Source organism: Triturus cristatus, chromosome 5_1 (assembly GCF_964204655.1).
Source record: "Triturus cristatus chromosome 5_1, aTriCri1.1, whole genome shotgun sequence".
Lineage (NCBI taxonomy): Eukaryota > Metazoa > Chordata > Amphibia > Caudata > Salamandridae > Triturus > Triturus cristatus.
The window spans coordinates 49021365-49036288 of NC_140587.1; the positions used below are offsets into that span (position 1 = coordinate 49021365).

The 14924-nt window shown below is 46.0% G+C and overlaps 1 protein-coding gene across 1 annotated transcript in view; it reads right to left on the bottom strand.

The window, feature by feature from the left end:
* Positions 1-852: 852 nt before the first annotated feature.
* LOC146830136 (speriolin-like protein) overlaps positions 853-14924 on the bottom strand; it is a 125752-nt gene continuing 111680 nt past the window's right edge. The window contains exon 4 of the mRNA XM_085604018.1: positions 853-1185. Within this exon, the coding sequence (XP_085460144.1) occupies positions 853-1185 (333 nt within the window). The remainder of the gene's footprint in view (positions 1186-14924) is intronic.

The window sequence follows — 14924 nt, forward strand, 5'->3', positions numbered from 1 at the left end:
CATGTATGTGCGCGACATGTGCACACATACATATTTCAGGGGTGCAACAGGGTGTCCTTTTGACACCCTTCAAATTGCATTCTCATTTTGCGATTCTCTAATTGCGAATCGCAAATTGAGAATGTCTTCCCATTCATTCCTATGGGCCTCCTAGCCCATAGAAATGAATGGGAAGCCAAGGAATCACAAAATATTTGCAAATTTTTCATTACATCCAGTTTTGCTATTCTCAAATAGCGATTCTCTAAAAATCACTATTTGAGAATCGCAATAACGGTATTTGATACATATGCCCCTTAATCTTTTTCATTAATTTTTTTAACAAATTCTATTCAATTGATTATTAATCTGCTGCCTGGATCAATCAGATATATAAATGATGACCCTTATAATTTGCAATTTTCCCAGCTATCCTACCAGTCATGTTTTTAGGTCTTACACCTGTCAATTGTCCTTACCAGTTGTTATTGACCCTTTTCTCACATTGCCATATTGCAACCAATGACCGCCGGCCGGGCCTTGTAGTCATGGCTCTGCCTTGAACCCTTACCTGTTCTTTCCATCTCTGGCACATCCCTTCCTGGTCCCCTGCAGATTGCTCCAGTAGTCCATCCAGGCGAGATTCATGGATTTCCCCGTGATCTTTCTCCAGACCCCTGCTGGAGCGAAGGCCCTCACTGACATAGACACACACCACTTGTGTTTTCAGGTATTTTAATGATTTTCTATCTGGTTGCCACAGGCAGAGCCAGATTTGATCAGTAGTGATGGTTTTCTTGAATGAACTTTAATGGGGGGATTCATGGGTCTGGAAATGTTCTACCAGTCAAGAGTTTCTTTCTCTCTCTTGTTCTACCAGATGAAGAGGGGTTTCCCGTCTTCCTTCGCCAGCTGTACCAAGCAGTTAAGTAGGAGATGCACATCTTTCAGCACATCTGCGGGCATGGCCTCAGCTGCCATTTTGCGCAGAACCTCTGGGTCACTGAAAGAAGCCAGCTCTCCACTGCCTGGCAGGGGCCGGTCCTTCATGATGCCATACGTATTAACCAGATACTCTGAGAAGAGGGGGTGCACCCGCGGGTCGTAACCGTACTTCTTAAGACGGCACATCATGTCCTGGTATCGCCGGTTCATCTCACAGCGTTGAGCTTCGTCCACCTTGATGTTCAATGGACAAGTTGTCGCCTGTGGAAAAGAAAACCATGGTCATTCTGTAGGTGGAGAGGGCATTAGAAGCATTTTACCAATGGCTATAAGAGCTGTACAAACAGGCAATGTAATATAACTACTCTTGTTCATGACTGACCCTTTGTAGTATTGCACCTTCTTAAGATGGGCGACAGACGTATAAACCAAGACAATGGTCATTAGGCTAAAGGAGCTTTAGTCACTATTTCCGGTTCTCAATTTTGCAACTAAATAAAAAAATACATTGCAAACGTAACACCTTCTTATCAGCTGTGATAATAAATCATGTTACAGAGCTACATCTGTGTTTCTCCAACCATTCACCGCATATCAAGGAGATTACATTTTGTCTACATTTTAAAATTTGTTTCACACACAGAAATTACCATAACCCCCGTTTCCCCACCCACTCATTTTGGGAACCTCCCAAAGGACTATTAATCCACTGTTGAAACACTCAGAGTTACCGTGGATCAGTTAAAATGGGTTAGGTATTGTAGCTTCCTCCGCTTACCCTTATCTACATTTATCAGCTCTATCAATGGAAAGTTAATTACAAACTAAATACACATCCAAAAGGGAGGGGAACATGGTAAACGCAGCCCAGCATTCCACGGAGAAGGACTCCAACTTGTTTGAAGAATACCCCACTCCTGCTTTCCATCTGGGCCCAAGAACTCCGCATTGGGATATTGGAAGTAGACCGCGCATTCCCCCCGGAGCTCACATGGGGAGCTGCCTCTCAGCAGATTCCCTATTGGCTTGCTTCTGCTTGGGTGGGGGGTATTGTGGCTGTCAAGAGTCTTTAGGTGGGTCGCCAGAGTCTCCTCGCCTGCCAATAGTAGGAGCTGTATCTATTAGTGCAATGGGGGATTGTGGCTGTCAAGAGTCTTTAGGTGGGTCGCGAGAGTCCCCTCGCCTGCCAATAGTAGGAGCTGTATCTATTACTGCTATGGGGGATTGTGGCTGTCAAGAGTCTTTAGGTGGGTCGCCAGAGTCTCCTCGCCTGCCAATAGTAGGAGATGTATCTATTAGTGCAATGGGGGATTGTGGCTGTCAAGAGTCTTTAGGTGGGTCGCGAGAGTCCCCTCGCCTGTCAATAGTAGGAGCTGTATCTATTACTGCTATGGGGGATTGTGGCTGTCAAGAGTCTTTAGGTGGGTCGCCAGAGTCTCCTCGCCTGTCAATAGTAGGAGCAGTATCTACTACTGTTATGGGGGATTGTGGCTGTCAAGAGTCTTCTTTAGGTGGTTGGCTCGAGAGTCTCCTTGCCTGCCAATAGTAGGAGCTGTATCTGTGAGTGTTACGGGGGATTGTGGCTGTCAAGAGTCTTTAGGTGGGTCGCGAGAGTCTCCTTGCCTGCCAATGGTAGGAGCTGCATCTGTTAGTGTTACGGGGGATTGTGGCTGTCAAGAGTCTTTAGGTGGATCGCGAGAGTCTCCTTGCCGGCCAATAGTAGGAGCTGTATCTAATAGTGCTATGGGGGATTGTGGCTGTCAAGAGTCTTTAGGTGGTTGGCGCGAGAGTCTCCTTGCCTGCCAATAGTAGGAGCTGTATCTATTACTGCTATGTGGGATTGTGGCTGTCAAGAGTCTTTAGGTGGGTTGCGAGAGTCTCCTCGCCTGTCAATAGTAGGAGCTGTATCTATTAGTGCTATAGGGGATTGTGGCTGTCAAGAGTCTGTAGGTGGGTCGCAAGAGTCTCCTCGCCTGTCAATAGTAGGAGCTGTATCTATTAGTGCTATAGGGGATTGTGGCTGTCAAGAGTCTTTAGGTGGGTCACGAGAGTCTCCTCGCCTGCCAATAGTAGGAACTGTATCTATTAGTGCTATGGGGAATTTTGGCTGTCAAGAGTCTTTAGGTGGGTCGCGAGAGTCTCCTCGCCTGCCAATAGTAGGAGCTGTATCTATTACTGCTATGGGGGATTGTGGCTGTCAAGAGTCTTTAGGTGGGTCACGAGAGTCTCCTCGCCTGCCAATAGTAGGAACTGTATCTATTAGTGCTATGGGGGATTTTGGCTGTCAAGAGTCTTTAGGTGGGTCGCGAGAGTCTCCTCGCCTGCCAATAGTAGGAGCTGTATCTATTACTGCTATGGGGGATTGTGGCTGTCAAGAGTCTTTAGGTGGTTGGCACTAGAGTCTCCTCGCCTGCCAATAGTAGGAGCTGTATCTATTAGTGCTATAGGGGATTGTGGCTGTCAAGAGTCTTTAGGTGGGTCACGAGAGTCTCCTCGCCTGCCAATAGTAGGAGCTGTATCTATTACTGCTATGGGGGATTGTGGCTGTCAAGAGTCTTTAGGTGGGTCACGAGAGTCTCCTTGCCGGCCAATAGTAGGAGCTGTATCTAATAGTGCTATGGGGGATTGTGGCTGTCAAGAGTCTTTAGGTGGGTCACGAGAGTCTCCTCGCCTGCCAATAGTAGGAGCTGTATCTATTACTGCTATGGGGGATTGTGGCTGTCAAGAGTCTTTAGGTGGATCGCAAGAGTCTCCTCGCCTGCCAATAGTATGAGCTCTATCTATTAGTGCTATGGGGGATTGTGGCTGTCAAGAGTCTTTAGGTGGGTCGCGAGAGTCTCCTTGCCTGCCAATAGTAGGAGCTGTATCTATTACTGCTATGGGGGATTGTGGCTGTCAAGAGTCCTTAGGTGGGTCGCGAGAGTCTCCTCGCCTGCCAATAGTAGGAGCAGTATCTACTACTGTTATGGGGGATTGTGGCTGTCAAGAGTCTTCTTTAGGTGGTTGGCTCGAGAGTCTCCTTGCCTGCCAATAATAGGAGCTGTATCAATTACTGCTATGGGGGATTGTGGCTGTCAAGAGTCTTTAGGTGGGTTGCGAGAGTCTCCTTGCCTGCCAATAGTAGGAGCTGTATCTATTACTACTATGGGGGATTGTGGCTGTCAAGAGTCTTTAGGTGGGTCGCGAGAGTCTCCTCGCCTGCCAATAGTAGGAGCTGTATCTACTACTGCTATGGGGGATTGTGGCTGTCAAGAGTCTTTGGGTGGGTCGCGAGAGTCTCCTCGCCTGCCAATAGTAGGAGCTGTAGCTATTACTGCTATAGGGGATTGTGGCTGTCAAGAGTCTTTAGGTGGTTGGCACTAGAGTCTCCTCGCCTGCCAATAGTAGGAGCTGTATCTATTAGTGCTATAGGGGATTGTGGCTGTCAAGAGTCTTTAGGTGGGTCATGAGAGTCTCCTCGCCTGCCAATAGTAGGAGCTGTATCTATTACTGCTATGGGGGATTGTGGCTGTCAAGAGTCTTTAGGTGGGTCGCGAGAGTCTCCTCGCCTGCCAATAGTAGTAGCTGTATCTATTACTGCTATGGGGGATTGTGGCTGTCAAGAGTCTTTAGGTGGGTCACGAGAGTCTCCTCGCCTGCCAATAGTAGTAGCTGTATCTATTACTGCTATGGGGGATTGTGGCTGTCAAGAGTCTTTAGGTGGGTCGCGAGAGTCTCCTCGCCTGCCAATAGTAGTAGCTATATCTATTACTGCTATGGGGGATTGTGGCTGTCAAGAGTCTTTAGGTGGGTCGCGAGAGTCTCGCCTGTCAATAGTAGGAGCTGTATCTATCAGTGCTATAGGGGATTGTGGCTGTCAAGAGTCTTTATGTGGGTCGCCAGAGTCTCCTTGCCTGCCAATAGTAGGAACTGTATGTAATAGTGCTAGATACCATGCACTTTACTGCACTGGATGTCAGTGGACAATGTATGTTTCCAACTTCCAGGATCAAGGAATTCTTAGAGAATTCCTTTTCCTTTCAAAAAGTGTTGAACATTCTTTTGTTTTGCTTCAAAAGAGCATTTATGTGGAGAAAGGAATCTAAGAACACGACCTTTGAACTCATGGGAAATGAAAATCATATAAAGGTTAGCCTATTTCTTATTTCTGCAAGAGGAATGCACCAGCTAAACGAATCGCGCATGTCTCTTAGGGGGTGATAGGAACAACAACCTCCAGCTAGTGAGAATACTATCAGCTTCTACTATTTCACTACCTGTGCCAGCCACCAAGGTCCTTGCGTTGCAGGCTCTTATAAAATGGTACAGTACATACTCCATACTTCCAGTGGTCCACCACCTCTCAGGTCACTTGCTATGAAATATTCCCTAGCACACCCCATCTACTTGATTTGAACTCCATTTTCAGTGAACAAACAAGCAGGTAGGCCTTGGGTTTCACCTAAGGCGGCCATCTTAGATTGTACATAGAGGCTGGGGTGTAGCCTGATCCGGCCTATGGCTTTAACAAAGGGCCCGCTTGTCATTGAAAGTGGCATCATTCTATCTTCCAGTTTCCACAAGCTTGCACCCATTGACTTTGAATACCTCTTGAATGGGACACATCATCCTATAGTTTGGGAGGACATTAGTGATATATGAACCATGTATGACCAAGCAATTCTTACATGAAAAAGCAACAAATCATGCTTGAGATAGTGACTCTGGAAATGTCATTTCCTGGTGGATTGGTTAACCAACTTAAATCCATCCTCATTCACACAGAAACCTCTTCTATGCTACCTTTAGAAGTTGTTGCACCTCTTATCGGGATGTCCTTTTGTTCTACGTGAAGCACTGAAGATCTTCTAAGAAGCTACGGTGTCTTCGTGTTGGGCAAAGTGTATCGCCCACTTCGTAGTAGTTTCTAATAAATTATATGAACTGGGCTCCTTCTGGAGTGCAAAAGGCCAGAGGACGCTCTGGTTGCTTCTTAATTCTAACTTGATGTGTATCCCCTATTGTGACCTTTCTGGGGTTTTGAGGGTGTGCATTTGTTAATTGTATTGCTTTTGTTTGACAGAATAACTAGAGGCTAGTGTTGCACACTTAGGCATTTGGCTTCATCCTGAAAAGAGGCCACAACGTTGTAAGGGTTTTGCCTCTGTTGGTATGAAAGCCCTCGTTCTTGGCAGGTCTTTGACTTAGTACTTTTAGTGCCATCAACAGGCATGTCTAGAATTTTTGTGTGAACATCAGGCATGGGGTTTGGAAACAGTCCCCAACCATGTCTGATTCCCTTACATCTGAATGAGATCGCTAAGGAGTTAACAGTTCTGGTGTCCTTTCTCATTTGCAGGCGTAGGTTGTACTTTGTCACCAATTTACTGAAAAACGAGTCTGGAAGTGTCCATTCTGCAGTGTAAGGAGAGGGCTCCAGCAGGTAAAGTTCTATTTAACCCGCTTCCAATGTGCTCATCTATTACAACCCCAAAGTGTTCCAGGTTCCTTCATCAGGATAAACATGAACTACATCAAAAATGCGTCTTGGCTTGACATGCCTGTAATTTGTGCGGCTCTTTCAACAAGGAGTTAGGTTCTCCACTGCTCTTCATTTAGTGGGTCCAGCAGCATCTAAGGGACTAAAGGCCACTGTTATTCCACTGCTTTATCCATACCATTGTTATCCTTGTGGTGCACAGGCCACGATTTAGAGGGATCGTCCAAGGAAACAGACTTATGAGCCAACATGGTGGTCATCAGGCTACAGGACCTTCCGCAACTATATGCAATGCTCATTTTTCCCAGCTAATTTATGAACAATAAATCGCAACCTTGATACGCTCTTACCGGCTGTGATATTAAATCCTGTTACAGAGCTCCAGCTTTGGTGAATTGAAGGGTGCACACGAAGAGGCTTTTGAAAGAGAATCGCAGTTCACCCCCATCCAGGAGTAAGGGACACCCTGAAAATGTCTGGGTAACAAAGATGGCTCTAAGGCGAAGACCACAACCTTGAAGGATTGAGAGTGGGAGAAGCTGCTCTCACTTAAGGACAGCATCATACATGGCAATAAAGTAAGCCCCCGAGAGTCAAGTCCCAAATATAGATAGCACAAGACAGAGTGGGTCAATCACAAAGTTTATTCAGGAAAAAGGAAGAGGTTTTGTTGTTTGTAGAAGTCTGAGCAACGGTTCATTGAATCGGTAATGCAAGACCTATCTCCGTCTTATGTAGTGCCGCAGACCATCTCCGACTCCCCATTGGCAGTCTGGCACCAGAACCAGGGCACCATAAGGCCTGGGACTCTTTAAAACCAACACAATGTTTTTCTGGTCTTGAATCGAGAAACGGAGGACTGAACCTTAAAGAACTGAGACATTTTCTAGAGGATGGAATGGTAGGCTTTAGAGACAGTCTGTGAGCACAAATCACTTGATTTTCTGAGAACATAAGTGAGATCTGGACCACTTTACAAAGCAGTCCATGAGTGTCTGTTACATATTGATGCCTGAGGAGGGCCTAAAGTTCAAAAGGAAACTAGAATATAAATTAGTCAATCATCTTAGCCTTGGAGTGGAAGATAAGCTGCCAAATTAATAAAAAGGACAGTGGAGACTAATCTCGGAGACAATGTTCATGCTGTTCCTATTCCAGTCTTCACTTCTGATGTCCTTCTTGGTAGCAGTTCAACTCTGAAATGGTAACAAAATACGATTCCAAAACTAGAAATTGGCTATAGATATAGAATAGGTCTGAACCATCCTGATTTGTGGGGATCATGTAACAGGAGTAAAATCGAGGACTTCCGATTCCCTTGAACAAGCTTAGCCGCACCTTAATCTCTTGATGTGTCTGGAATGAATTCTAGGATTTGTCCGCTTCCACTCACATAACCCAACAACGCCACTCACTTGCTAGCTTTTCCCTTGATCCCGCACAGCACTCTGCGATATTATTCCTAGCTTTGCTCTTTACAAATACCACAAGCACTCTTATTTCTATTTCTCGTTGAGTGATGTAGATAATTGTAAACTCTTCTCTACAGGGAGGAAGAAAGGGTTGGATTCTCTTTCATACCAAGACCGGGAGACTCTGTGCCCATCTAGAGGGCTCGGTTCAGCATTTAGAATTTTATAGTTTGTGTATAGGAACCTCTGATGGAACTACGGGAGTCCGACATTTAGAAAGTACTTGTGCCATGGGATGCTGACAGTATTAGCAAGCACATGCATCACATGATCTGTAGCAACTAAAGATATGGGTTTTAATGAGTCTGCTGCCATTTCTTTCATGGTCAGAGCTGGATCTGAATGATCCACTGTCTGAGGACACACCGCAGCACAGCTGAAGAGAGAGGGCCCGATTCACAGAATTAACTTAAGACAAAATCCTAAACTTACTACTTTTGGTATTCACAGAATGCACTTACTACTTTTGGTATTCACAGAATGCACTTACTACTTTTGGTATTCACAGAATGGATTTACGACTACTAACTTTACGTCCGCACTCGGGCCGGAAATTCCGGCCCGGAGGCTGAGCTTCCGGCCCGGAGGCGGGGCTTCCGGCCCAGATGCGGAGCTTCCGGGCCGGAGGTGGGGATTCCGGCCAGTGGCAGAGATTTAGCCATGGCCAAAATCTCCACCTCTGGGCCAGAAGCTCCGCCTCCGGGCCAGAAGCCCCTTCTCCGTGCCGGACTCTCCGCCTCCGGGCCGGAATCTCCGCCTCCGGGGCGGAATTTCTGGCCCGAGTGCGGACGTACAGTTAGTAGTCGTAAATCCATTCTGTGAATACCAAAAGTAGTAAGTGCATTCTGTGAATACCAAAAGCAGTAAGTGCATTCTGGGAATACCAAAATGGTAGTAAGTTTAGGATTTTGTCTTAAGTTAGTTCTGTGAATCGGGCCCACACTATTTTGAAAGACATATTTAGAACCGCCCCACAACATGAACTCCTGCACGAATAACTGGCAAAAAAGCACTAGGAACGCTCTAGACTCTGCTAATGTTGGGGGCCTTGAATCTAGTGGCAGGAACTTTGTAAGAGTTGCAGTCCTGCAGGAGCTTTCCCATAGGACTGTTAAATGAAGATGCAACATTCAAGTGTCCGGTTGAATCATTGAAAACAGAACGAGCCTGAGCAGCAAATGACAAGCTGTGGACATCGAAGGTTGAGGCTCTCCATGGGTAACATAACGAGCCTGAGCAGCAACTGATAAACTGTAGACATCGAAGGTTGAGGCTCCCCATTGGTAACAGAACGAGCCTGAGCAGCAACTGATAAACTGTAGACATCGAAGGTTGAGGCTCTCCATGGGTAACAGAACAAGCCTGAGCAGCAACTGATAAACTGTAGACATCGAAGGTTGAGGTTCTCCATGGGTAACAGAACGAGCCTGAGCAGCAACTGATAAACTGTAGACATCGAAGGTTGAGGCTCTCCATGGGTAACAGAACGAGCCTGAGCGGCAACTGATAAGCTGTAGACATCAAATGTTCACGGTCTCCATGGGTAATAGAACGAGCCTGAGCGGCAACTGATAAGCTGTAGACATCAAAGGTTGAGGCTCTCAATGGGTAACAGAATGAGCCTGAGCGGCAAATGATAAGCCGTAGATATCGAAGGTTGAGGCTCTCCATGGGTAACAGAACGAGCCTGAGCGGCAACTGATAAGCTGTAGACATCGAAGGTTGAGGCTCTCAATGGGTAACAGAATGAGCCTGAGCGGCAAATGATAAGCTGCATACAACAAAGTTTGAGGCTCTCCATTGGTAACACAGCAACTGATAAGCTATAGACGAAGGTTGCGGCTCTCCATTGGTAAGAGAAAGAGCCTGAGCAGCAACTGATAAGCTGTAAATGTCGAAGGTTGAGGCTCTCCATGGGTAACAGAAAGAGCCTGAGCAGCAACTGATAAGCTATAGACATCGAAGGTTGAGGATCTCCATTGGTAACACGGCAACTGTGATAAGCTGTACACATCGAAGGTTGAGGCTCTCCATTGGTAACAGAAAGTGCCTGAGTGGCAACTGATCAGCTGTAGACATCAAAGGTTGAGGCTCTCTGTTGTAATCTCGCTTTTCTCCTATTGGTACATTCCACACCCCCCTTCCCTTTCAACCACCATGGTATGTTCTGCTGAAGCGAGACTTAGAATGTTGACTATTGTCAGTTGTTCTGGAGAGTTTGATGGCTAATAAAGTAGGCTTGGACATTCTTCAGTGCCTCTTTCTTTGACTTTTTAACACTGGCGACGAGTTGCTGCGAAGGGGGCAGTTTTAGCCATCTCCCCTCTCTGTACTTTCTCCATTAATCCTAAGGGAGGAGGAATAGATAGAAGTTTATTGTGTTCCTCATGTCTTCTTGTGAAGTGGGCATGCACTGAGAAGGAATCTACGCATAGAAGCAGCTGAAGTCATACTTGGAGTTTAAGCGAACCTTGACAGCGGGATACAAAGCGGAGTGACGCCTGGGAGGCAGCTCGTAAAAGTGCAGTGGACTCAGCTCTTTCACCAAGATTGACAGCGTAGCGAGAGTCCCTCGTGACATTCTTCTTGCGGATCAGCTGACTGATGGAGGCGGCATCATGAAAACAGAAGAAGCTCTTGTCGCACACCGGCTGCCCAGTCAGGTACTCAGGTTAGGTCATCGCGTGTGAGGAAGTGAGAATCCTGCATGTAGCTGTGGCGAAGAACCATCGGCGGCAAGAAGGTGCGGTGAAGAGCATGTAGAGTGACGGTTGCTGGGTTCTGCAATTGACGTGCACTCCTGTTAGCTGGCGATAGTGGCAGCTGTTCAGCGTGTGGGAGCAGGCACCGTGAGGAGACTCTTCTCTTCAGGTCATGCGCAGTTCCCTGCTAGCGTTTCCTAAGGCAGCGTGTGGTTGAAGCCTCTCTGTTCTATGTGGAGCGTGTTGTTGCCATAGGAACGAGAGTAAGTGAATATTTCATTAAAGCCACAAACTGCTCTGGAAAGTGCGCACGAGTGCTGTGTTTTCAAGCACCCTCATTTCCATCCATGGAGACACATGGGAGGGGCTTTACCAGAAGTTGCTATTCATAGAAAGACTGGGTGATCCAAACAAAATATTGTACAGGCTAAAGACTGTTATGTTAGATAATGTGCAATTTCATGTCACTGTGTCAATTGACTGTGTTTTTTTTTCGAGACTGTGTTGACACCCTGTAACACGGCACCTGGATAGGCGCTGGGCAGTGTTGACTGGAGTTATTTTCTGCTAAATATGCTGTCCCAGAATGGACCTCTAAAGTGACCACCCCCTCTTGTGAGTTCTCCACTCCACTTCATCTCTGCCCTTGTTTTTGCTTCATTCATCATACTGTGGGGGACTGTTCTGTACCATGATGGCAGCGGCAAGTATGACCCAGCAACCTCAATTTTTAAACAAAATAGGAGAACCTGAGATTTGCTGGAAGAAATGGGTCAAATTTTTTTAATCTTACTTAATTGTCATAGGTGGGGAACGGTTCACTGCCATGCGCAAACAGCACATTCTTCTTCACAATTCGGGTGTACAGGGGCGCAAAATTTACAAAACTATGCCAGAACCAGAAAATCAAAATGGCGAGGCAGTGGAAGATATGGATGACTACGCCACTACTATGGCGAAGTTAGAAACACACTTTGGGGACAAAATAAATGTAGTATTGGAACGGCACAAATTTTTCAGTAGGTCCCAAGGTAAACAAGAGCAAGTGACCAACTATGTTGCGGCATTGAGAGGCCTCACTCAATTGTGCGATTTTGGAAATTTGACAGACTCATTAATTAGAGACCAGTTGGTTAGATGCACCAACAATGTGCGCATCCAAGAAAAACTGTTAGCAAAGAACCCCTTCCTTCGAGAAGCAGTCAGCATTGCCAAATCAGTGGAACACACCGCAAAATGCATTAAAGAGATGAAAACCACAACAGAAGTGGTAGCAAAAATCCAAGACGAAGTGGAGGTATGTGAGGTAAACAAAACGCAAAATAAGAGTATTGTACAAAAGCCTCTTGGGAATGAAAGGAATTACAGATGCTACAGGTGTGGCAGCAGCAACCATTTTGCCAATAACATTCATTGCCCAGCTAGGAGCGTCACTTGCAAGAGGTGCAATAGGAGGGGTCACTTTGCAAGGGTTTGCAGAGAAGGCGATCCCCACCACGGAGAGGGCACGAGTGTAGGGGGCACAGTAAGCAAAAAAATAAAATGCGTCTTGCCTAGTGAGAAAAAGTACATTTTCCAACTTAAAGAAGATACTGACACTGTGAATATAATTTATCTCAAGTGTGATGTGAAGTTGAACAACAAAAGTGTTACCATGTTTGCAGACTCATGGTCCCCATTTACGTTGTTGAACTGTAAGGACTACGAAAGCATTGACAACTGGGAGAATAAAGCCTTGCAGAAACCTGACGTTTTCCCTACAGGCTATAACAAAGAACCTATACCACTCCTAGGTATGAGAGAGTTGCAAATTGAATTTAAAGGGAGAGTCACTGTAGGCACAGTGTACATCGTGGAGTCAGAATCAAATCTGTTAGGGTGGCAGCACCAAAAGGAGCTGGGAATCATCCTTAACCCCAACAAGGAGGAACAAGTCCTGCTAACCGACCAGATGTTACCCAGCACCCACATCTGTGAAGAGTTCCCTAAACTGTTCGAAGATAGGCTGGGACTCCTCCGTGATTATCAACATAAAATTAAAATCAAGGTCAATGCCAAACCAGTGGTACACAAGATGCGTCCCGTACCTACCAGATGAGAGAACCATTGGGGAAAGAGCTAGAAAGATTGTGCACGTTGGGAGTCATACAACATGTCGATATGTCGGAATGGTTGGCGCCGGTTGTTACTACAGCCACGGCTAGAGGGGAGGGCATCCGTTTAAGTGTGGACTTGCGTAGCCTAAACGAGAACATCTGGGTTGAGAGGTACCCACTCCTCAACATAAATGAGATGCTCAGCACCATGGGTCAGGCTAAATTCTTTAGTGTCATTGATCTGTCTATGGCTTACCATCAGGTAGACCTACACCCTGACTCAAGGCCTCTCACTGCCTTCATTACCCCCCAAGGTGCTTTCATGTTCAAGAGGATGCCTTTTTGTCTGGCATCCCCAGCGGCGGTATTCCAGAAGATCATGCACCAGATCTTGAAAGATGTAGACAATACAATGTGCTTCCAGGATGATATCCTAGTATATGGACGTTCAGTGGAAGATCATGACCACACCCTTAGACTTGTATTCAGGAAGTTGATGAATGCAGAAGTCGAAGTGTCAAATCAGAGTGACTTCTGTCGACTATCTTGGGCATTCCATATCTGAACAAGGTTTCAGACCAAAAACAAACCTGTTAGAAGCTGTTAAAAACGCTCCTTACCCTCAGAGTAAGGACAAACTCATGTCCTTCCTCGGTCTCATGGAATACATGGCCAAATTCATCAATGATTTGGCCTCAAAGTGCGATCCCCTACGCAAACTGATAAAAAAAACAAGGATTTTGAAAGGCTCAACCAGCACAGGCACACTGTAGAAACGCTGAAGGAGAAAATATTGAAATCTCCTGCCTTAGGCACCTTTGACCTCACTAAAAAAAAATCCTTACCACTGATGCGTCAAAAAAAGGGTTGGGGGCCACCTTGTCACAAAGAGATGGAAAGGGAGAAAAAATAATTGCGTTTGCCTCCAGATGTCTTTCCAAAGCAGAGAGCAATTACTCCATAATTGAAAAGGAGGCACTGGCATGTAACTGGGCGGTAAAACATTTAACGTTTTTCCTATGGGGGGTAAACTTTACCGTTCGTGCAGACCACAAGCTCCTTACCTTCATCTTTACAGTTAAAGCTACGGAAAACTGCACTCCCCGCATAGGGAAATGGATCTCAGGACTAGAGAATTTCAACTTCAGGGTAGAGTATGTTCCTGGGGAAGAAAACAAAATTGCCAACTATCTGTTGAGAGCTCCATTGGAAAATGAAGAAACAGAAGAAATGTTGGACAGCCCCATCATGGTGGTGGACGAATGATGCGTTAACAGAGGAAGAATGGGAAAAAGGGGTGGGAGAAGATAAAGATGTGTACAAACTTAAAGAGTTGATGGTACAAGGATGGCCCAGCAAATGCAGTGAACTAGAGGATAATCTTAAAGACTTTTGGGAAGTGCATTACGAATTAAGCACCATAGGGAACAGAGTTTTCCGTCAAAACAGGATTATACCACCCGCCATCCTCAGGAAGAGAATAGTGGAACTTGCACACGAAGAACACTTAGGACGCAGCCTTACCAAACCAAGGGTGAGAGAGAAATTCTGGTTCCTCAAAATGGACGCAATGGTGGAACAATTAGTGAAGGATTGCGTTAGCTGTGCCAGGAGCGTCAAAAGCAAATCCTTAAGGAAGGCACCCAATACCCAATCGAAGTACCCATTAAACCATGGAGCAAGCTGGCCATGGTCATCATTGGACCCATGGATAATTTGGATATCCAGAAAACGTTTATGTTAGTCTTAGTCGACTACACGTCCCACTGGATTTCATACAAATGTGTTCATCGCACCAACACTTGTGCTGTTCTTGAATTTCTTAAAGATGTTTTTGCTAAAGAAGGCATACCATCCCCTCTCTGGTCACTGACAATGGGGTACAGTTCACGTCGCAGCTCATGATTGACTTCCTAGCCAAACTTAACATCAAACATGAGAAGACTGCCCTGTACTGCCCCAAGGCCAATAGCCTGGTAGAGAGAGCAAACAGACTCATTAAAGAACACATTCAGTGCCTCTACCAATGGTTGGGAATTAGATTCATCCCTGCGTGACTGCCTGTGGGCGTACCACACCTCCCCTAACCTAATGACACGTATATCCCCCTTTGTGTCCCTCAGGAGGAGAGAACCCTGTACTAAACTCAACCCCAGTTGGTTGGAGGGTGGGAAACTGGCAAATCCCAATCCTGAAGAAGCTAGTGAAAAGGTCAAACTTCACCAAGCAAAATACAAGGGTTGGTATGACA